General features: G+C 35.0%; 1 protein-coding gene and 1 long non-coding RNA gene across 4 annotated transcripts; both read left to right on the top strand.

The window, feature by feature from the left end:
• Positions 1-612: 612 nt before the first annotated feature.
• LOC112281998 (uncharacterized) lies at positions 613-11466 on the top strand. 3 transcript variants are annotated; one of them, XM_024519074.3, is made up of 26 exons: positions 675-811; positions 1251-1424; positions 2272-2430; positions 2982-3056; positions 3559-3637; positions 4168-4232; positions 4551-4640; positions 4803-4892; positions 5139-5225; positions 5351-5434; positions 5732-5851; positions 6065-6099; positions 6396-6528; positions 6680-7294; positions 7380-7891; positions 8091-8154; positions 8402-8498; positions 8663-8886; positions 9148-9273; positions 9520-9590; positions 9926-9988; positions 10200-10272; positions 10513-10632; positions 10739-10816; positions 10909-10959; positions 11148-11466. In XM_024519074.3, exons 2-26 carry the CDS (start codon positions 1335-1337, stop codon positions 11259-11261), a joined length of 3315 nt encoding a protein of 1104 aa, XP_024374842.1. In that variant the 5' UTR covers positions 675-811; positions 1251-1334; the 3' UTR covers positions 11262-11466. The 3 variants fall into 3 exon arrangements, with proteins under 3 accessions (XP_073390242.1, XP_024374842.1, XP_090106651.1); XM_090250525.1 differs by lacking the exon at positions 675-811 and adding an exon at positions 865-1002; XM_073534141.2 differs by having other exon boundaries at positions 613-1424; positions 3559-3612.
• Positions 11467-13144: 1678 nt separating this feature from the next.
• LOC149989282 (uncharacterized) lies at positions 13145-15792 on the top strand. The gene is made up of 2 exons (XR_016502978.1): positions 13145-15005; positions 15197-15792. It is a non-coding gene; the product is annotated as an uncharacterized LOC149989282 (long non-coding RNA).
• Positions 15793-23875: the final 8083 nt, after the last annotated feature.

Raw genomic sequence — 23875 nt, forward strand, 5'->3', positions numbered from 1 at the left:
ACAATTTCACTTATAGAAAAATATGAGAAAAGAATACATAATTCTTTCCCAAAATATATTTTTTATTTAATTATAATAACAATAGCAACGAAAATGGTAGACAAGAATAAGTAGAATATAATAATTGGAGTGATAAAGAAACGGAACAAGGGTCACGGAAAAAGGGAACAAGGACGAGAAGTTCACCGGGGTGGAGGGAGCGTGGGGGACGACGAAGGGAACAGGGTCCTGTTCAGACCTATCCAACAAGAATAGGATCCATCATTATCCACCAAGTGGGGAAATAGTGTGGGTTGGCTTGGATTCCAGGGTCCCGTTCACACGTCCCCACAAACCTAGAGCCAGAGTAAGGGAGCGAGAGAGCGAGAGAGAGAGAGGCCGCGGCGAGAAAGAGCTTCTTCGTCTCTGCTCGCTCGCTCGCTCGCTCACTTACTTGCTTTGGTTAGGGCCTTTCACTATTTGGAGTTCTCCACCATCTCTCTTTTTATTACACGAGTAGGATTTCCTTATGTTTTTCGTCTTTTTTGTTTTATTTTTTTATTTTTTTATTTTTATTTTTGTGTTTTGTGTTTTCGGTATTTTCTTAGTTTTGGTTTGTTGTTTGGTGGAGTTTGTCGTTGCTGCTCAGGCTGCGAGAGTCGGGCGATGCGCTCTGTTTGGTGGTGTATGAGGACGTTGGAACGTAAATCGGGATGAGATGTGAAGGAACGTTGGTGAGAGGGTGAAGGGAATGCAGGCGCGAGGAGAATGAGGAGCGGGCAGATTTGTGAGGAGAGATCAAATTTGAAGGATCCGAGGAGCGGGGATGGAGGTTAGGATTGTATGGGGCAGGTGGTTGAGAATTTTGTGTGCGGGGATTGGATTGGGTTGGATTGGGCGAGATGCTCACACCGAGTGCACGGGGATTGTACTTTTGACGATCTGAAGTGATCAGAAATGGGAATTCAGCTGATTTTCTTTGGCAACAGGCAGAGGAGAATTTTGGTTGATGACGAGCTTTCGGTATTGGCCCATGCGGCTGCCATGTCTCTCCGTTCTCCGTGAAGTCTGCCGTTGTCAGCGATGGATGTGAAATTTTTTCCGTTTACAGGTCCTGTCTTGGAGTAAATGGCTGCTCCCTCGCAAAGAGTTAGGTTTTTATGTGCAAGCAGAAATGTGTTGGACACAGAGGTTTCCTGTGAAGGACATGATTTTGGAACGGAATGAAGGTGCTTAGGTAGGGCTTACTGTTGTAGTTGGTGGGGGCACAGGAAAATCAATGTTGCGATTTGATCTCGCTTCCAAGGCCTTCGCAATATTGCTAGAAGGGTCTTTTTAGAGATTGAAGTTGAAAAATGGAGGATATTTTTAGCTTAGGCGAGAAGTGGATTAAAACAGTGGCATCTTCAAGAGTTCTAACAAGGTCAGCATCAGGACGGCCTGAGGTATCTTACCCTAACTATATCCTCAGTTAGTATGACATTTTGCACGCTGAAATTTGTTGGCCACATGAATTGTGGCAATTCTCTCATTGCTGAAGTCTTACAGAGTGGGGTTCACTTTGCCCAGAGATGACGTATTTTAGCAGTCCATAGCGATTAATTTCACTCTGAAAATTCAATTATGTCAGTTACGAAATCATCGTTATTCCAGGAGGAAATGTCGTATAGAAACCTCTACGAAACCGTCATTGTGCATCGTACCTAGGATTATTGTGACCAGGACCGAACCAGGAGATTTACAATGGATCGTTTGTCTGGCCGCATTGGAGTGCATACTTATTTCCTGTGTTTTCAGATCAGTTATTCATGCAGTTGTTCACAAGATCTTGTGTCTGTTCGAAGTAAGTCCTGCCAGGTCACTCCCTCGTGCATGGAGTTGTTAGTTTGTTTTAAAGAGCTTCATGCAGCACTGAGGTCGTCACAATCAGCGCAAATGACGACTTGAAGATTGCAATCTAAATTTAGCACTCAACAGCAACCAAGAATTACTGAATTGCCAGCATTCGATGACCATTGAATGCGAAACTGTGTTTGATTGAGTGCGGGCTTTTTAAGGGGATAATGCACTGCGCTCTGCCCGACAAATAGAGAGAGAAAGTAGATCTTCTTGAAAGAGGAGGCTATTGCCGCACAGTTGCATAACGAGGAAACATGTTTCATGATATGTGGTTCGTTCTTGTAGATAGGGAGCATTTGTCATGTTTAATATCAAAAGATAAAATACAATGTAGGTTCTTAAGTATACCCTTGTTTATCTCCTAAGTCATTCTTTGCTTTTTCCTTGTAACAGGTACCAGCTCGAGCTGCGGCTGCTGCTTTGGTGGCCAGGAAACTTGCCACTCTTCCTCCCCATGAACGAGTGTCGCTATCTGGAGGGGCGGGTTCTATATATGCAGCTCGATTACGTGGAGAGCCACCAGAGAAGCTTGAAGAAGTGTTCTATGAGGATGTATGTTATCTCCAAACACTTTTCTTTACAAGTCGTAAAATTTCTTGATGTTTCATTACTCAAGAATTAGGTTCAGCATGTTTGATGTTCTGCATGTTCTACGTCAAGAGTCTCTGATATGCATGTCCCCTTTTCTTTAGCCCTGTGTATGCGTTAATAATTGAAATAGTTGTAGTGTTTGTATTTGCCTTCGTAGCATTTTCATGGCTTTCAAGGTGCAATGGGGTCGACCCATGTCAATGAAAGTTGCGTCGGTAACTCTTGATGGTATAGATAAAGACCTTGAAGGACATATTAGCCTTTCTTCAGATAAGTAGTTTGATGCGGCTGCTTGTTCTTCTCACGAGCAATTGTTAAAGCATGGGCAGATTTTGTATGTAAGTAGTGGGTCTAACAAGAGTGAAACCACCTCTCTGATGAGAAAAATATTGTAGAACAGCATATAATGCATTCACTTGTATACTATTTTAGTTTCCTCTTTTTTATATGAGGATTCCAACTACAATTTGTTTTTTGGTTTTTGGTTACTTTTTTGTTTTGTTTTTGAGCAGAAATTTGACCCCGTCAGACATTTGCTGGAGCATATTCCAGCTGAAGGTGTCAACCAAGGCTATTTTGATGGCCAGGTATTGCGTTGATATACATGATTTTGTCTTATGCTTTTGGCAAGCACTAGTCGACTTCATTTTATAGGTACAAACTTGCGTTGAGGCAGTGTATTCGAGATTGAACTTCGGAATTTGAATCGATTTTTACTATTTATGTGAAGGAAAAGCTTCTTGACTCAGCATACATAGTGACTTGCTTCTTCCCTGTGAGATGCTTTGAATCCATGCATATTTATTAGACACTTGGGTTTCTCATTACATTGCGGATGTTTCGTAGAGCCTGACACTACTTGCAAATTGTACTTTCAAGACACTTTAGTCTTTTGTTCCTCAGAGCTTCCCGTTTACAAATTACAATTGTGTAACGTACCGTTTCAGTATACTGATCGCCATGTACTACTTGTTTGTTTTATTCGTATTCTGGTGTATCAATGAAAGTTAATGCTTTCAGGTTCGACCCGTTTCCTGTTTTGAGTGTCAAGGTGTGTTTCATGACCTTTATCATGCCAATCGTTTGCAGGTTGGGCAGAGATTGCAGCAACTTGATGTTATTACGGAAAGCTTGTCTAAACAGGTGATGGAACACCATGAAGAGATGGGTATGTTGTGTACATGCGACATTTTCTGTTGTCTTTTCAAAATTCTAATCATTTAAGGAGACGGCACGGTTACCTGTGTATGTTAAACGTAGACCGGCCTCTGTGGCGCACATTTCGAGTATTTTAGGCTGGTATTTTTCTTCGAATTAGGTCTTGTTGAAGATGTCACCATCATTTATGATGGCATTATGAATTTAAGATGCCACCTTCATACTCGTTCTGTACGTTGTTACTGCCATGACAAATCTATGAAGTTGCAAACCTAGAAAATCAGAACATTTATTCCTGAGAGACCAGTGTTCAATTTATTTCTGACATTATTTGGACAACTTGAATCACTTGATGTATTCATTTGCAGCATAGACATATTTGGTGAATGGTTTGTAATATATACTTGAAATAGGTGGTATTTGCCAATGATCACACCTGAAAACTGCGAATTGCAAGAAATCTTTCGTTTACGTTGACGTAGTAGGAACTATGGCTACCTGGCCGAAGTCATTAACAATGTTCAATTTGCTGATTTACAGTGAAAGGGATGCAGCTTGTTACAGAGCTTGAGAGAGATTTGCAGATAGCGAGTATCATCGTTAAGGTCAGCATTATCTTGTGGACAATCGGATTTTTATGATGAATTTGTTGTAGTGACCTTTGGTGCTCGTGGTCAATTGAAGGTGTACAAATATTTTGCTGTTCTGTTTACCTAATCGTCTAGTGAAGCTGTATGCCGCAAAATTTGTTGTTATTTTAGTTTGGTTTCCTATATAATTGTGGCTTGTGATTTACTTATCACTGTAGTTTTTTTAAAAGCATTCTTGTTTCTTCTCATTAATCCCACTGAACATATTTTGGTACGTATGTGATGGTTTTCTTGAGGGTTCACCTACTAGCCTCTGATGTCTCATGTTAATAGAATGGGAGGCGGCATCTGTCAAGGTCTATAATTGAGGTTTCCAGAGATCTTATTGTGGCTGCAAATGTGAACAAGAAGCAAGTTTTGTTGGTATTGATCTAGCCCAGCTAAGTGATTGATGAGTTGTTGTTCATTTTTTTCTAATTATGTATAGTAATACTTGGTTGTTCCTAAACTTATTCTTTCTGGTAATTCCTTCCTTTCTCTTTGTAAGTTATGAAACCTTGAAATATGTGGACCTTTGGCATGCAGGATATAGTTCCAGTTTTGGAACGCTTACACCAAGCTTTGGATATTAAATCACGCCTTGACAGTGTAGTGGATGAAGGAGACTTTTCTAAAGTAAGTTTCGGGACAGAGTCTCAAATGTACTCGTGAGTGATTTTGAACCGTTTTTATTCTTAATTTTTTAATTAGATTCTGGATTGGTTCAAATAAATCACGGTTGTCATTGGCTATGTGGTTAACACTCGTAGTAATTTTTTTGTAGCTTCAGAAACGGAAATATCATACTACATGTTACGTTGCTAGGACATTCTCATAACCACTTAAAGCATTTACGATTCCGTATTGACATTGAATGTACAGGCTCTGCACATGTGTTCAGAATGTTTGCTGCTTTTGGAGGAATGCCCAGACTTAGTAGCTGTTCAAGAAATGAATCAGAGCATCGAGGTAGGACTGACTGTTGATGCTCGCACGATTTTCATTTTTTTGCATATTTTCATAGAAAATTTCGGAAATGAAGCACCATATCTACGGTGAAGGAGATTAACGCTGATATGGCGGAACATGTACAGGAATGGCTGCAGAGAACCATTGCCAAAGTAGACGCTTTGCTTATGGACGTATGTCGAAAGTTTGAGGCAGAGAAATACAAAACTGTAAGTAGTTATCTGGTACCTGCCCGGCGTATTCTAACTGTGTGTTAGCTTGAATGCGCCGAGGATAACCGGTGAAAGCTTTATGCATTTAATGTATTGTAAGCTACTTGGACTCTATATTATTTTTGAGGAAAATTAGTTTACTAATGTTGAAGTCAATTAATCTGAGAATTACGGAATGATGGTTATGTGTTCATGCACAATTTGGCAACCTCAGCAGGAGGAGCTGGATTGTCTTGTTTGGTTCTTTAAGTTACGATTCAGTAAGCGGACCGGCCTTCTCTTGGATCTTTGCAGGTTGTTAATGCTTATACTTTGCTGGACGATGTCACCAGTCTTGCTGACAAGGTGCAGAGCTTCTTTGCACAGAATGTTGTTACAGAAACGCACGATGTGCTTAAGAACCTATTGTTTGAGGTAAGCTTTCTCTTTTGCGGTCCCGTTTTGGAGGCAGATTGAATGAGATTGCAATTACTAGTTGCCTTATTATATGATTTAACATCATTGTTGTCGTAATATAACACAGTGACAAACATGAAATTGCAACATGATTTCAAAGTTGTCCAAGTTGATTTACTACAAATCTTGGTCTCTAATAGGAAGTCACTGATGTCTGCTTGGTGTATGCAGGGAGAGGACGCACAAATTGCACTGAAAAAGAGCAGGTATAAGTTTCTTGAGCTCCAAGAATTTCTCTTAATTTCAAGTCTTTTTTGAAGGCTTGGAATTAAACTCCTCTATTCTAAAATGGAATATCTATTCTAGTAATGAGGTTATGCTATTCGCAGATGAAGTCCCTCATCTTCAGAACTCCTCAATCACTTTTATAGTTTTTGTGCGGTCTTGGTATGTGTTTACGCGCTATGGATTTATTAGTTTCTGGGAGCTGAATTATGTGCCATTGTCTGGGTTGTTCGTGAGCTAAATGTTTTTTTTTTTTTTTTTTTTTTTTTTTTTTCAGACTCCCATATAGAGACTTGTGCATGCTTCTTCCTGAGGAAAAGTTTAAGCAAGTTTTGTGCAAAATCCTGGAGGTGCTTTTCGACCTAATGTGTTCATACCACACCATGATGACATGGCACCAAAAACCAGAGGTACTTGATAATAATATATCCATTACAATTCTTGTACAACAGGGACCATGGAATGTGTTGTCGCTTAGGGTGCTTGGATTTGGATCTGGGTAGTAGGTGATGTCATTTGCATATAGAAGGACTTAAGGTATGAATCATTTCGTGTATTCAGTCTGCTGAGATTAAACCTCCTGAGGATCCCCAACAAGCGGTCCTTCTAAACCGAAAGCTCCAGCACCGTCGCTCAGGTAGTCACGGGGATTTGAACCAAATCGCCAAAGAAAGGAGGCATGTTCGTACTGGATCACTCTCCGGTATGAGAACAGGATCAGAACTTTTTGCTACACCTATGTCCCCAACTTCCATAAATGCAAGCAGGCTGTTGGGTCGGAGTGCGTCGAGAAGAAGACCTGGTGCTGATATTTCAGAAACATTTGAAAATGGCACAACCTCAAGTGGGGAACTAGATGTCAGATTTTTAGAGGACGACGGAGATAATAATGATCTTGTGAGGCGAGAGGAAGTAGTGACAGCGACTGTTGCACGTGCGTTGGAACGTGGGAGGAAGACAGTCTGGGAATTAGCGGCACGTCGGGTGGCAGCGTTACTTTCAAACGATGCAGTGTGTCTATCAACCCCGCACCAGTTTTTACAAAGCTTGGACTGGGTGAACAAGTTCATACTTGCAGGAGAGGCATTTTGTGGTGCTGAAGCTGCATCGTTACGAACCAAGCTTACGAAGCAGAGCGAACAGTACTTTGGAGCTTATCACTGCCAAAATCTCGAAGTAAGTACAATAGGGTTTTGTGTAAGCTGAGTTCGTTGTATTTGTCCGTAGCCTCTCTGGAATTTAACTTTTTGATCTCTTTCAGATTCTGCGGATGCATGTCGAAAAGGAGCTGTGGCAACCGCTGTCATCGTTGGCGCTTAAGTCGGTGAATTTAGCTGGTCTAACTGGTCATGGTGCATCATTAGTCCGACCCTCTGTTTTGGGTGAGAATCCTGTATCTTCTCAAGGACCTAGCAGTCTTCGTGCTGGTGCTCAAAAGACGAGTTTCGCAGATTGGTTACGTTTGGGAAATCCCTTCACCGAAAAAGCACTGCATAGCCCTGTCACCACAAGAGTTGTGGATGGAGAGGCTGTGAAGGTAAATGGTGTTGACAATGGAGAGGTTATGGCGAATGGCGGTGTGAAAGTTGAAGAGGAGGAAGATGATGAAAATGACGATCTACTGGCTGACTTTATAGACGAGGATAGCCAGTTGCCAGGTCGATTGTACCATGATTTTCGGAAAAGCTCTAATCCTATGGAGGCAAAAAATATACAAGGTTCTAATGAAGACAAACAATTGGTACTTACAAATTCTTCGGTGAATATCCTTAGGTGAGATTCTAATTCTTCACATAGATCTTATATCTTTACAGTGAACTATTATGTTCTTCAACCCTGAAAAATGTGGAAACCAGTAAAGATTGTACGCCTTCATGTGTACTAAGTGCTACAGCTGGTTTATCAAAGCCTATATTTTCTGTGTACTCAACCAGGACTGAGCGATCTGAGGTTTTGGTGTTCCCATTGGCAGATATATGGACAAGTATGCACGATTGATGCAGATTTTGCAGCCAATTGCTGCGGATGTGTTTAAGGTATGCCGTGTAATTCCTTGAAACTAGTTGGTCACAATTTTCAAAATAAATAAATAAATAAATAAATGCTTATTTCTTGATTCCTTTTTTCCTCTCTCTCTCTCTCTCTCTCTCTCTCTCTGTGTTGGCAATTTTTTACTTTTGAGTCAAATTTGTCAACTTCTTTGAAAGATGGCTTGTGATCACAAACTTAATGTGGTTGTTCACCATATGCTCGCCTGTTTGACAGCATTGTTGTTTGACGCAGGGTTTGGGACAACTCTTTGAATTATACTTTTTCTCCATTTTTAAGACTTTTGGACAGCGAGAGGCGTTTGGAGGTAGTCGGGGTCAAGAATCTTTCCGTAAGTGTACAACAGTTGTACGTCGGTCTGCTTGTGAAATACTTCTATTGATTCTTCAGCCTCATCTTCTCTTGATGTCTCAAGTTTGCAAATAAGACAGTGAAAAGTTGGATAACTACTTCGTCGACATATAACCTGATCCATGGTTTTGGTGAATATCTCAGTGCTTACCCCTCAACTGCGGGCGACTCTGTTAAGGATTTCGCAAGGACTAGAGGCGCAAAGGTTGAAACAGTCCGCAAGCATGGGTGCTCAGCCTTCAATACCTATTATGGGTGCCTCAGTTGGAGTTATCAATTCACCTGGCACCCAATCAGATACGCCACTGAGCGATGTATCTGGAGGTGGTGAGATAGTGATGGCCCCGACTAACTTGTATGCTGTTAAGGTAAACTCAAGTTGCAAACGATGTCTATGTAAGTCCAGGTCTTATTATCTGATCTGGACTGCTAGATTTTTAATTTTAATACTATTAACCTCATTCCATTGTGCAAAATTTTAGACTCGTGCAAAATTCTAATGATACTTTCAATTATTAATATTATTTACGCACATGTACCTTCATACACCTGTTTCTTGACCTGATTGCCAACTATATTAGTTTATATTTTTGTGAAAAGTAGGTTCTATTGGTTTTCATATTGTGCAGGAGCGCACAGTGGCAACGGAGTCACTGGCTTGTCTTTCACAAATGTTGAAAAGATCAAGGCCATTGTTGCAAGCTATGCTGGACCAAGATTCATTGGCGTCTGTTGAATTCTTTTATGCTCGCACGGTATGCGAATAATCCTTTGTGTGTTTTTTTTTTTTTTTTTTTTTTTTTTTTTTTTTTTTTTTTTTTTTCTGGTTAGAAGCCTCATCAATGGAAAACATGTCCAATTACATTGTTCAGTATCTGTGGCTGGTGCTCAGGCACTGTTTCGTAGGGCAGTATTATTGTAGTAATAAGCATCTAGAGGCTCTGAATTTACCAAATCTACTCGGGGTTGAGTCTAATGTCCTTGTCCTGGTTGACATTCAGATAGATGCAGTGCCAGATTTGAGAGATCATGTGTACAAGGCCGTGGCACGGATGCTCCTCAATGTGGGAGGGTAGGTTGCTTAATTCTCACTTATCCCTGTAGTATGATCATGCCAACCATGGTTGATGGGTAAAATACGTCCCTGAAATTGCTTTGGCATTGGAAAGTAGTGAGCTGAGTTGTTATTTTTGAATTTTTTTTCTTTCACTTTTCCTGGTAAACGTATTCTGGTTAAACTCTATGTGTGATGTGGCAGTCTAATCTGGTTTTCTGTACCACTCTGTAGGCACCATAGACAATGGTATAAAACATCCAGTTTGGTTTAGTGGGTTTCGTTAAGGGTTGATTATCCATTCAATGTTTATCGTCGGAAAAGAAGAGGCTTATTTTGTATGTTTATTGCAGTTACGTTGAACGCATAGCTAGTGTGAGATGGGAGCTTAAAGACTTGGGAATGGAACACAATGGGTACGTTGAACACACCCCTTATTTTTTAACTTTATTCCAGCATACTAACGTTGTTGCCAAAACTTGTGTAACTGGTCTCAATGCACTAATTTGTTTCATTGTAATGTTGGATGGAGTCGTCATCGACTGCAGGTGAGCGCTGAATAGAGCTGTAAAAACCATTGTGTTGTTATGCATGATCTTAATCAAGAATCTGGATCTCTCTTAACAGATATGTGGATTCCCTACTGGGTGCATACAAGCAGTTCTCAACGAGATTGGGTTATGGGGGACTTGACAAGGAGGTTGGCCATTTGAAGATACTTCATGTTTGATTTTTCAATGATGCCATTAATGTCAACTTTCTACGCTCTAAATATTATATTAATGTTAGGATGCCTTTGTCCAGGCTCACTGCCTCTCCTTCTCCATGCAAAGTAATTTTCTGAAACACGGTTGTGAGAACTTTTAACTGCTTTTAGTTTCACCTTTGTGAGATATTAGTAACCTGGGTATAATGATGATCCCTTAATGTGGAATCGTAGATGCACGAGCTTTTGTTAGAATATGGAGTGGATACACTTGCTGAAACTATTGTTGAAGGCTTCTCACGCGTAAGGAGATGCAATAATGAAGGCCGTGCTTTGATGTCCCTTGATCTCCAGGTGTGTTGAAGATGTCTGATTTAATTGTTTTGTGCGCCTAATTCTGTTTCCGTTTCATTTATCAGAATTTTAGGAATCCTTTTTGATGACATTTTGTCAATTGCAGGTGCTTATAAATGGCTTGCAGCATTTAGCGCCTCAGAGACTGAAGTCCAACTTGCAAGTTGTGGAAACCTACATAAAGGTAGAGTATGTTCCATTAGTATTTGCTTATATTTACATTCTTTTTCAGAGGTGGATCGTTTTTGACAAGTTAATGTGCTTTTTTCTGTACAGGCATTCTATTTGCCTGAGACTGAGTACTTGCACTGGGTCAGAACACATCCTGTAAGTGCTGGTGTTCTTATCTTTGATTAACACTACTTTTGCGCCTTGACTTGTCGAATTGCTGCATGTTATTCTCTCTTCCTTGTTTTTGCTTTAGTCTTTTTCCTTCTTAATCGGTAAGAAGATGTATGTCTTATTATGGAGGAGGGGTCATTGTTTAAGTACAACATTATTGAAATGTAATGCAGGAGTATACGAAGTCACAAGCTATAAGTCTTATCAACCTTGTTGCCACTGCAAATAATTGGAAGAGGAAAACTAGGGTTGATATCATAGATAGAATAGAGGCTGGTGATCTTTGACCATCTTATTTCAGGACAAGCTCCTGAATGTAGAAATATTAGAAGATATAGCTATGAGTTATTCTTTTATTTTCTTGATGCACTAGGTCATCAGTTAGGTTTCTGGCAAATTCATGTGGAGAAGCTCTATGCAAGGACTATGTCACATCTTACAACTAACGTGGAAGGCCAGCTTGGGATGCATAGGACAGGTTGGTTCAGTGAATTTGTTTGTTCAGAAGATCCTCCATTCCATGTTGGCCTTAATTTCTCGTGGCGCACCATATTTATGCCTTTTAAGTAGTTCAAAACGATATCTGGATAATCGAGGAACACCCAATTTCCTCTGAGGACGATATTATCGGCACCCCAGCTTGGAGTGAGAATAAAAATGAAAAGGAATGGCATTTCCAACTCATATTCCAACGCCAACGAACCAGATTGGCTGCCCGCATTACAATAATCTGTTCACTGTAAAGTCCGCTTTGTGACACTGGAATGGCAGGTCATAGTGGACCATCAACAGTGGCTCTATCATTTGCCCCATTTTGGAAATAGTGGTGACGGTGTGTGCTAGCTGTATCATGTTGTAATCAGTTCTACTTTCTCTACCTGCTCCTAATCTTCTCAGCTTAAACACTTGTAATTTCTGCACTTCAAATCCCCTCTTAAGATTGGTCTTGCTCTGTTTGCACTGTGCAAATGAGAAAACACATCTGAGGTGCCTCACTGGTGGCAACGTACTTCTCTTAATTCATAAATCCTTTTTGACATCATAGTTAGCACAGGTATTGCAAGTTTCTAGCCCACTACTGATTCAGGAGTCACAACAACGCCTGGATTTTGAAGATTGGGCCAAAACTATGGAGATCAAAAGGACGGTTGGGCAACGGATGAGGGGGGATGGATGGTAGAGTAGAAAAAAGAGTTGTATCCATCTGATCAATCTCTTCAGGCTCAACAAACACCCAAGTTTAAATTACTCCAACTCTTATCTTCAACGCTCATGCAATAAGATCTTGCATGATTATGATGCGGATTTTCCTAATCAGTGGGTCGTAGCAGCGGTAAGCCTTTGTTTTGGTGTCATAGTCGATGAGGGCGCATTTGTGCGCATGGGTTGAGAGCTTCATGCGTTTGGTTGCGGGAACGTGGACATGGATGGTGTAGCCAATAGTGCGCAAATGGGCAAGATTCGGCTTCTTCCCTGAAAACAGTTCATGAGGAGAGGAGAGGGGAGTTGACTTACCCGGAATGCGGTTCTGGATGTGGCATGCGGTGTGGAGTAATTTGCCCCGTAGAGAGTCGAGTGATGATGGACTTATCTCAAGGAGGGACCTATTGTGCCGTTCTCCCCCTCCATTGTGCTGAGGGGCGCCGCCTTGGGTGAGCTGCATGGTGATTTCTTGTTGCGGACATAAGGAGTCAAACTGGGCATAGGTGAACTCGCCGCCCTGGTCGGAGCGAAGATAGGAAGGCCAGCCTGTTTTTCAACGGTTGCTTTTAAAAATAGAGAAAATATAAAAAGTATTGGATTTGTTTGAAGCAAGTAGACCCACATGTAGCGTGTGTAGTCATACACATAGAGCAAAATACTTAGCACATGCAGGAGTGGATACGTGGAAAGGACAGCTCAAATCTGTATAAATGAGTTGAAGAGGTCATGAGGCTCTTGTGTAGCTGATTTTTGGGAATTTAAGTCTTTGCTGCTTACGGAGGAGGCATCCTTCGCATGTGAGCGTCACTTTCGGAAGACAGGGAAGATTTGTTACGATTTATGAGGCGGATAAAGAAGAGAATCTGTTATGATTAATATGACCAAGACGTAAGTGCCATAATTTTAGCTTGTCTACTGAGTTCTTGATATGTTGAGTAGATTTTGCAGACCAGCAAGAGGGGTTTGTAGAAACTGAATTGATAAGCTTGGTTGTAGCTGGCGTAAGGCGATAGAGATCAGAAGCATGAGGACGTTCAGCTTGGGCAAATATCTTGCATTTTTCACGATTAATGATCTGACAACATTCTTATGCAAAGACATGGATAAAGCTAGAGTCACAAATTCTCCCGACTGAGAGTAGACTATCGACAACAGAGGGCACATTCCAAACGTTATCGATATATTTATTTGGACCGTGAGTGGAAATTGAGGCACGACCCATGCCATGTATATGGTGGTGTTGCCCTCCTGCGGAACGAACTGTCCTAGTGAGAGGTTTTGGTTCTAAGGTTTCTGGGAGTTGTGCGGAGCCGGTGACACAGGAAGTTGCGCCGGAATCGAGACACCAAGTTTGTATGTGGGCTGCAGTTTGAACTGAGAGGGCCTGACCGAGGGCATTTGAGGATTTCGAGGAGATCGAGGGGTCGACTCTGAGTCATCAGTTTTGGAGTCCGCACAAAGACTGTGCCTGATCAAAGGAGGCACATGAGCGCAGATCCTGGAGGCGGACGGTGAGGCGCTTGAGTTGTTCCTCTATTTTGTAGATCGGGCATTCCCGCGTCCAGTGATTTAGGGCACCACAATGGCGGCAAATGTTCCCCGATTCGTGACGGTTGAACTCGACGGGGTGTGGCTTACGTTGGTTAGATTGCCAGGGTTGGTTTGGCTCTTGATCCATCCACCACTGCGTTAATAAGGACGATAATTGAGTAGGAGGCGGGCGATGGAGAGGCAACGGTCGTCAATGGGATCTATGTGAGGAGTTGCTGCAAACTGTGAGGGCGATCTTGGAGTGTCTGTTTGTGTCCTTGATGCGGGGTCAAGATTCTTCTTACAAAAAGGGTTCTAGTTCTCGGAGAGTGAAAGGTTTCTGTTAAGTCATGAGTGACTGCACATATCCAACATATTAATGTGGCTGGGCGTTGAGTACTAGAGTGGCTATACAATCTGTGCAGACAACCTCGGCTTGTGTAAGTTTGTCAACAAGTTCTTTAATGATCCGTAGGAATTCTTTCATGCTGCCATCTGGAGACAATTGTGTGTTTAATAGTTAATTTAGAAGGTCGTTCTTGCGGGGCTGGTTGGTGGAAACCATCATGGTTTTGAGCACTTTTGACAAGGAGTGGAAATCTCGTTTCGTCTTGATTTTGGTGAACAACCTGAGATGTACAAAGAGAGTAAGAATCACCAATGTGCGCTGTTGATTGTTCCGTTCATCCAATAATTGCCTTTTGACGGAGAGAGGGCTCTTCTTCAACATAGCGCCATAAGTTCTTCCTCCTTAGGACCTATTCTATTATAAAACTCCATATACTGTAGTTTTCTTCTCCTATAAGCCTGCACTCAACGTGGATGAAGTTAGCATCGCTAGCCATGGTGCAATAAAATGATGAGTGAGAGGAGGTAGTTACCTGAGGTGGATCTCCTGATGTCGACTCAGGTCGCGAGAGAGTCCTAGCAGTAGTGGGCAAAGCTTGCTCTGAGATTTCTAAATCTGAGTTCATGCAACGAAATGCACAGAGTGGTGGAGGTTCGGAGGAGGTAGCTCTGATACCATGAAGAAATAGTATTATATTATTAAGTAGCACCGGAAACTCTCGGTGATACTGTGTAGTATCACTTACACGGATGATGGACTCTTTGGAGAGTCTCTCGTTATACTAATCGTTGTGCTATCTTTAGTTTAACCTAATTGCATGTCAGCCCAAGTCAGATTTCATCTTGTCATCGGAGGCAGGTTTATTCCAACAAGCCTGGAGGAGACCAGCCCAGACCTGACGTCAGCGTCCGGGGTTCATTCTGACGGATGAACCACCATCTCGGAGGAGGTAAGTCATGCTCTTGTTTCGCTTGGCCGTGCGTGTGCGTGTGCTTGTCTTTTTCCATCAGCATTGTTTTTTTTCGACTGTGATCTGGAGAACTTGCTGACGGCGTGGGCCCTTGCATTATACGTCGTCGTGCTGTTTATCCATGACGCGCTGTAACCCACTTTGTGGGAATCCATGAAACCAACGTCCAGGTCTCAGTAGCACGCCCTGGGTCGATTGTTGTGCGTGGGCCAATTTCCAGCTCATGGGTGCAAATGTTTTCATAGTGCCCATGGTGTAGTACAGCTGGCGCGGCAGATACATACACTTCCATCTAATTCATGGATCCCGAAGTATTTCACAGGTGCACAACACAAATATCGTCTCATTGTGTTTCCGGGGGTGGGTATGAATATCCTTCAATCTGTGTAGTAGTGCTTGACTTGCGGTGGTGATGTGAGTGGTGAAACATTGCTGAGAGGACGTTACTGCGGCTTCCATGCGTTTCTGAAGTCTTGTAATTCCTTGTATCCTTTTTTGAGGCTTCTCTTGCTCCCTTCCGCTTTCTTAGTTCTTAGTGCATTTTTTCCTGCGGCTGGATGCCCATCAGCCTCTGGGTAGTGCTGTAATAGACACTGCTTGGAGCTGTTCCGTTTGGATTATTAATAATTTGCTCATTTATATTATTAGTATTATTAATAAGTCTTATAGCAAGAAAAGACAATGAACCGACAGTGACGTGGTTTTCAAGAATTGTTTTGACTTCTTACTTACAAATGAAATAAAAACCACATAATAGTTTATTTCATGGAATGGTTGTTTTGAAATATTTTACGGTAAAATTTTGTGTCAGGATGGAGTGGTTTATAGTTTTGAGTTTTTTTATCATAGAAAATTTAGATAAGATTGTTCAGATTCAAACGTGCTCTTAAAAAAAAAATTAAATGGAATACTGCAAGTTCTTATGATGTCTGTAAAATATTCCAGAAAACAACGCTTGCATATTGAATAAGTGAATTATTATAGGAACAAATATACAATTTTATGATAATATTTTACTACAATACAAAATAATTTAAGAAAGAAAAACCAATTAAAAAAAAAAACGTAAAATTAGTAATAATGTAAAATGAAGAAGCAACATATATGTTACTTTTAATTTATTTAATCTCTTGTATGTTTTAGACTATTTTTGTTAATATCCTCAATATATCTAATAATATATTCATTCACAAGAGATTCTTTAGGTTCTTAGATAGGTTTTCTTCCAATATATTCTTGCTATGAACAAATTGACTATCATATGATTTAAAAATATTTTTTCAATAAAACATTCTTAATAACCTATTGCATATTATTTTCTAAATTTTATTTTTTAAATTAATACTTTGATTTGTTCTCCAGTTTTTACAAGAGGTGGTGTTTTAATTTTGATAGAAAGTTTTTTTTGAATACAAGTATTATGAAAATCTATCATAGGCAATTCCAAAAAAAATGCCAAAGTTGCAAAATATTTTTTTTGCTTCTTTCATATAAGATCTTATCATTTATAATATTTGCAACTAATATTTTCATATATTTATTCTGAAGTCTAAATAAAATTACCATAAATCTATTAATTTTTAGAAATATAAACATTGTAACTTATGTGTAGATGATTTTTGCATGTCACAATTGTAGATTTATTGTAGCAAAAAAAAAAAAAAAAAAAAAAAAAAAAAAATCAAAGTCAAAATCAAAACTGAAATACAATTGAAAGTAAATTGATTTTGATAAATAAAAAATAAAAAATAAAATAAAATTCAATTGCGATTGTAATATTCTCTATGTTAGCACAAAGACTGATCCATCAAATAAAACTTTCTATTTCTTTTTATAATAATTTTAAAAGTTAAAAAAAGGACTTGTTAAAAGATAATTTAATTCCTAATATATAAAAAAAAACTTAAATGTAATATGAAAATATTAAAATTATATTTTTTTAAAATGGTATTACATGCAAATAAATACAAAAAAGAAACCAACAATTTTAATTTCTTTTTCTATTACAAGATACTTTATAGTTACTTTTAAAACCAATTAATGAAAAAAATTAATACAAACAGTAGATATAAGAGATATAATTAATACATATTTAATATTAAAATTTAATATTAATTGATTTTTTGTTATCAAAAAATAAAATTTTATTGCTTCTTAAGTATTTTAAAAATAAAATTTTAATTTGTAGTATTATCTAATAAATATCGTTTTATTTCTTATTAGAAAAGGTAATCCAAAATATTGTATAAATTTCTTTATATTAATTATTAAATAAAAATAATTTTTAAAGAAAAATTAGACTATACAAAACTTAAGTTTGGTTTTATTTTCAATAAGTCCCCTCATCTTTATAATAGATTAGATAGACAACCTCATATGTGCAAGTGATTGTCTTCTTCTAAAATAAAAGGAAGAAAGGCTATATAGAGATAAGCTCTTAGGTTAGGTTTGAATTACAAGTTAAAGATGATATAAGCCTTGGAATTTATGAAATCTAGCTCTTCAATTAGTAGAGAAGTCAATATTAACTCAAATGAAATTTTATTATGAATAAATTTCAAAATCAAATGTTTTTATATTAATTACATGATCTTTATATTTAATTCAAATTATTTCAATTTTTAAATATTCTTATATATCCTAATGTCTTATAAAATAGAATTATATAATAAAAGACCATTTTTAAAAAGTCAAAGCTATATTAGACTATTAATACTAATTGAATTAACAAAAGTAAGTAAGTCTTTAAGATAAAAGAAAATACCAATTTGGTCCTTATAATCATTTATTGTCAATTCCTCATATGAATTTGCCCTTATAAGCAATTTAAATAGCTTGAGATGTCCTAAGCTATCAAAAAGATGAATCTTAAAGAACCAAATGATCAAATACAATCTTGTATCACTTTAAAACAATAGATAATTATTCAAAGATGATATAATATTGAATTAGATAAGACAAGAAAACTAAAGTTTCTTGAAATAAGACTAAGAATAATAAAAAAAAAAAAAAAACATTGATAAGAGTGAAGAAGGCTTCACTCTTGTCTCTATATATACTGTCTAACTAGAAGCTATGTGACAACATTCAATAGGACTTCCAACACATGTCTAATTTATAAGACACTTGTCTTAATTTACAAGGCAAGTTTTGTATATATGTGCTACTTAGTTAACTTGTACCACAAGCTACTAATACATATGATACATGGTTAACTTATTGGCCAAGTGTTCAACCTATCAATCACTTGTAGATACATAAAAAAATGAAATCACATCTATAAAGCTTTAAGAAAGCTTTTCTATAAGATATTATCAAATTAATCTATTTTAATCTATTTTTATTTACTTCTATCTATTCATATTATATAATTATTAAACCAAATGTATATGTTTGTAATAATATTCTTTCTTCTAGAGACTTCAATAAAAAGTAGTAATTACATATTGAAAAAGCCAAAGATGCAACAAATCATATTTGCCACATCTTTTGAACTTTGTTTCTTTCAAAGATAATTGAAAGGACCTCTTAACCAGTGATAATATCTTCTTCTATGATAGAAAGACAATCCAAATATTTGATCATTATTAAGACCTTTGTAACTTCTTTCAAACAAAATATTTATAATACTATCAAGAATTATTCTTACCTCTAATAAAATCACCAAACATTGAGAGTCTCTTATAGGATTGTGATATCAAATATATTATATTTTCCATCTATTTAAAGAAAAATATGTTATTATTGAAGGTCTTCATTTCTATTACATCATCTTGAAGGTTGTGACAATTGCAAAGTTTTTTTTAATAAGTCAGCAAATAATAGTTTTTTAGTTGAATTTGTAGGCTGTTGATTTTCTATTCTATTAGTACCATTAATACAAAAAAATCACAATAAAGAATAAAAGATGCAATGCAATCTTCATTGAATATCTTTTCTTTTATAGCTTAGATTTTTTTGACTTTTCATCTTAATTTTGATGGATATCATTGATGAAAAGCTTTAACCTTCTTTGTTGCATTTGCAAGATTCTTTCTTGGCTCCCATCTACATTTATTAATATTATATCAACAACAGTGAACCAGATACTCCAACCTAAATTGATGTTGACTTAAGTCTAAGACTTCTTTTACCTCAAACTCTTGATTATTATCCATTTCTATAAAAAGTAATAGAATTTGTCTTCTTTTTAAAATATTCATTTTTTTATCTGACTCAAAAAGAGATACATAAAATATAAGATGGATTTTTATAGATTCTAGTTAATATAATCAATAATTAATTGGATTGATTTATTTACATATAAAAAATGATCTAAGTTTATTGTAATCTAACACATTACATACATAAATAGTCTTGATATTACAACAAAGTAACTATACCTTATGACCAATGTGGAATTGAAGTTGTTTCTTGTAGTAGGCATCCCTATTGATCTTTTGTCATTCTTAAGATTTTTTTAATTATGCCTTCATTATTGTATGTAGCTCTTATAAACAAATTTTTAAATCTTTTGCCGCAAGTTTATTAATTTTTGAAAAATTAAAAATATTAATTTATTGATGATAGTCATAATTAGAAAAAAAAGATATTTTTTGAATAAAAAAATATATTATATTATTATAATCAAATTTTATCAATTACAAAAGAATTATCCAAAGAATTGGTTGGTAATTGATTTCAACTTCAAATATTACTTTAAGACTATATTTATATGTTTTATTTATCTATTAGTTTGAGAATGAAACATTGATGATAGTTGTATGTCCACCTTTAAAAAAAAAATTAAAAATTCACTAAATTCTTAATATAAATTGAATCTCCCTATTTGATATATTATCTTTAAATAATCTAGTAGTGATAGATATTGTCAAGAAAAAGCTTAGATGTTTCTTCATCTATGATGGATTTTGTACATGGTTCAAAATATGTCATCCTAGTGAAACAATCTACTATCACAAATATAAAGTCATAAGAACCTAAAATTGAAAGATCTATGATAAAATTCAAAAAAACCAAAAATTATGATTTATCAAAAATGGGTAATAGCTAAAGAAGTCCATGAGATAAATAACAAGGAGTTTTTTATCTTAAATAAACATCACATGATTGTACAAAGTCTTTGATTGTCTTTTACATTTTAGGCTATCAAAAGTCTTTAGCAATTAGCTCTAAAGTCTTATTATATCTATAATGTCATACTACTAAAAAGTCATAAAGAGCTTAAAGAACACATAATTCTACTTCATCTTCTAAAAAATAAAAACAATTCTTGAAATAGAATAGATTATTTTTAAACTCAAACTTGGAAGTATCATGATACTTTGGAGAATTTTTTTTATATAATAAACAAGAAAATTTGAAGACATACACAATTGGACTTGCTTGAGAAAGTTTGAATCAATAGTCAATGTTGATTTTATTATTCAAAGATGAAAATATTCTAATTTAAAGAAAATTATTTCTTCTTCATGAAAAGCTCTATTTCTTTTTTTTGGAATAAGATAAGAACATCTAAAAAGGATGTTTAACAAATCTTGTTGTAATTTAAGTCGATAAGTATTCTTAATAAAGACATGCTTTAATGGACTTGGTGATGATTCAAAATATGTGCCAACATAAAGTACTCAAGGTTCTTATGATTCGAATGTATGATAATTGGATTAGAACTACTTTTTAGATAATGATGCCATTCTTGAAATGAATGAATAATTGGAAGAAGCTCTTTATTGTGGATCTTATAGTTGATTTTGAATACTAAAAATTTCTTAAAATAAAAAGATGCTATGTAGAATTTATCATCTACTTTCATTTGTGACAATGCAACATTCAAAGCAAAGTGTGATGTATTTTTTTTTATAAAAAATACCTTGGAGAAGTTTTTGCAATATAAGATTAGTGCAAAAATAAATATTTTCTTTAAAACTTCAAATGATGCTTCAACTTCTTTACTCCACTTAAATTTTTTTTTAAAAAATCAAATGTATAAATAAAGTTGCAACTTAAAAAAAATCTTGATAAAGATTTGGTAATAATTAGTAAATCTTAAAAAAATATAGCACATCTCTTACTATTCTTGAAGTCTTCCAATTTATGATAGTCTAGACCTTTTTAGGATCTATTATAGGGTCAACGTTTGAAATGATGTATCTTTAAAAGTCAACTTGAGTAGTATGAAATACATATTTTTTTTTATTTTGGTATATAATCTTATATCTCAAAATTTATATAACACACAATAAATATAAAATTCATTTTTTTATGTTTTTATAATAGATTCAAATATTATTTAGATAGTAAACAATGAAATCATCAAGAAAATTACAAAAAACATCATTTATTAGATGTTGAAAAAAAATTGGTATATTTGTAAGTCAAAAAGGCGTGAAATTATATTAAAAATGTTGATACTCAGTTCAAAATGTAGTCTTTTATTTATCTCTTTCTTTTTATACAAATAAGGTTTATACTTCTCATAAAATTATTTTTATATAGATTTTTGTTTGATTGAGTTGATCAAAAAGTCTTGAAATTAAAAATAAAGAATACATATTCTTGTTAGTAATCTTGTTGAGTCCTTGATAGTCAATACACATCTACAAGGATCCATCTTTTTTCTTCAAAAATATAATAAGAGCACTTATTAGAAATTTAGAATAGTGTATGAAGTTCTTAGCTAAGTTCTTATCAATGTATTTCTTAAATGTAGTCAACTTATTATAGAATAAGTTATAAATTGGTCCAAATAGCAGTTTAGCTCCTTCTTAAAGATTAATTGAATTATTAGAAAAAAATAATTTTGTAAAATATTTGCATTATTCTTCTCAAAAACATCTTAATAATCTCAGCACTAACTTAGAATGCCCCTTATAGCCTTTTCACCAACAAAAATAAATGTGACATATATAATAAAAGATGATTTTTTTTTTGCAGCATGCATAAAATTTCTTACACCTATCAATAAGAATTTAATTATATTAGGCTTATAGATTTTTATTTGAATAATAAAATTTTAGATTTAAATAAATAAAAAATTAAGATTATGAAAATTTTAATTTATTTGAAGATTTTTTTTTAATTACAATAATTTTAAAATAATTGGATTGAAAGAAAATCTAATTATATTAAATATTATTGAATTATTTTAACCATTAATAGTTTCATCTAAAATAATAGTTTCATAGATAACATCTTTAGAAGATAATAAAAGACTATCTAATTCTTCTATGTGTATGGATTTAATTTTTTTGATTAAGAAAATTTCTTTTTTTTTTGACAAAATCATTTTCCATAAAATAAACTAAGACATTGTGATTTTTTAAGACTTTGTGATTTTTTAGTCCTAAACAAACATCTATCGTAAAAAAATGTGAGGGATTTGAAGAGAGAATAAGATTTTTATGAGGTGTTGCAGAAGTTTCCAAATGTATGGTTTCTATTTATTATATTAATTAATTAATTATCTCTTTAAAAATAAAAATTGGAATTGAAATACAACACCAACTACTAAAGAACAATCTTAGTAACTATCAAACTTTTTCTTGTAGTTATCAAATTTGATATTTTAAATATAGATAAAAAAATAAAAATAATAAAAAAAACAAAAACAAAAACAAAAAAAACAAAAATAATTAGAAAAGAAAGAAGGTTTCAAATATTAGTTGTTAAAATTTATCTAAAACTTTAGAAAATAAGTAAATATATAAAACAAAAACACAACTTGGCAAAATTAGGGGGCTTCTAAATTTTAGCTTCTTTTTTTTCTATTTAAGACTTTAGATATACTTAGAAAGGAGCATAGAAAAACTTATTGTCCTAAAGTTAATTGCTTAACCATTCTATTACCACGTAATGTAATCAAAGACTCAAACTATTTAATTATATGCATAAAAAAAACTCTCTATTTTATATCTATTATTATAAAAATAAAAAATATTATATTTGTCATAGGTTCTTAAATTTTTAGATGTTTTATAAAAATAAAAATAAAAATAGATTAATGGTAAGTATGATTTCATTTCATTATTGAATTTGTACTTACAAAAAGTGATAATCCCTATGAGGCATAATTGATTGTTGTAAGTTCTCCCATAAGTTGTGTTTTATATAATCAATGTGCATTCTATAGTATCCACATGTTAGAATTTTAAAACTACATATAATTTCCTTAGCCTTACTTTTCAATCTCTTATTGTAAAACAAATTCTAATTAATATATGATTATACCATTTTAAGATTGGCATAAGATCTTAATTTAATAATTAATTGAAACATGTATTACTTGTAAAAAATAAATTAATTATTAGATGATAATATTGACTTGAAATTGATATAAGATTTCATCTTAATACATGATTAAATCACATATTTTATAATAAAATAAGAAATATATATATATATATATATATATATATATATATATATATTATTTTTTAAAATCAAAATAAAAAATATTAGAAGTTTATTTGTTTTTGTTTTGAACCATTCAATAGGTCTTTTTATCTTAAGAAATTAAATTTAAAATTATATACTTAATTTTATGTCAAACATACTTTAGTCTAAAGTACCTAAATCTATTACAAGCTATTTCTTGTGCTCTAGATACATTTAACAAACCAAAATAGAGTTGTAAAATGTTATTTTATTAATTAACTTGTTAAAAGAAGTTTTTGATAATATGTCATAAGCTTTTGTTAGAATGTAGTATAATATAGGCCATGAGATTTTAGAATCTCAAGTAGATTCTTTACCATTTCCAATTCCAAGAGCTAATGTAGCCAAAAAAAGTAACTAAAATCTTGTAACAAATGTCCAAATTGATCTAATGATGTTATTTAAGAAAAGATCTA

This window comes from Physcomitrium patens, chromosome 5 (assembly GCF_059467195.1).
Source record: "Physcomitrium patens ecotype Gransden chromosome 5, ASM5946719v1, whole genome shotgun sequence".
Lineage (NCBI taxonomy): Eukaryota > Viridiplantae > Streptophyta > Bryopsida > Funariales > Funariaceae > Physcomitrium > Physcomitrium patens.

Bases quoted from the DNA above. Each gene is read 5' to 3' on its own strand.
- LOC112281998 (XM_024519074.3), top strand. From the start codon at position 1,335: ATGGAGGATATTTTTAGCTTAGGCGAGAAGTGGATTAAAACAGTGGCA. The intron at 5,852-6,064 runs GTAAGCTTTCTC...TGGTGTATGCAG, and splicing joins TTAAGAACCTATTGTTTGAG to GGAGAGGACGCACAAATTGC. The intron at 10,633-10,738 runs GTGTGTTGAAGA...TGTCAATTGCAG, and splicing joins TGATGTCCCTTGATCTCCAG to GTGCTTATAAATGGCTTGCA.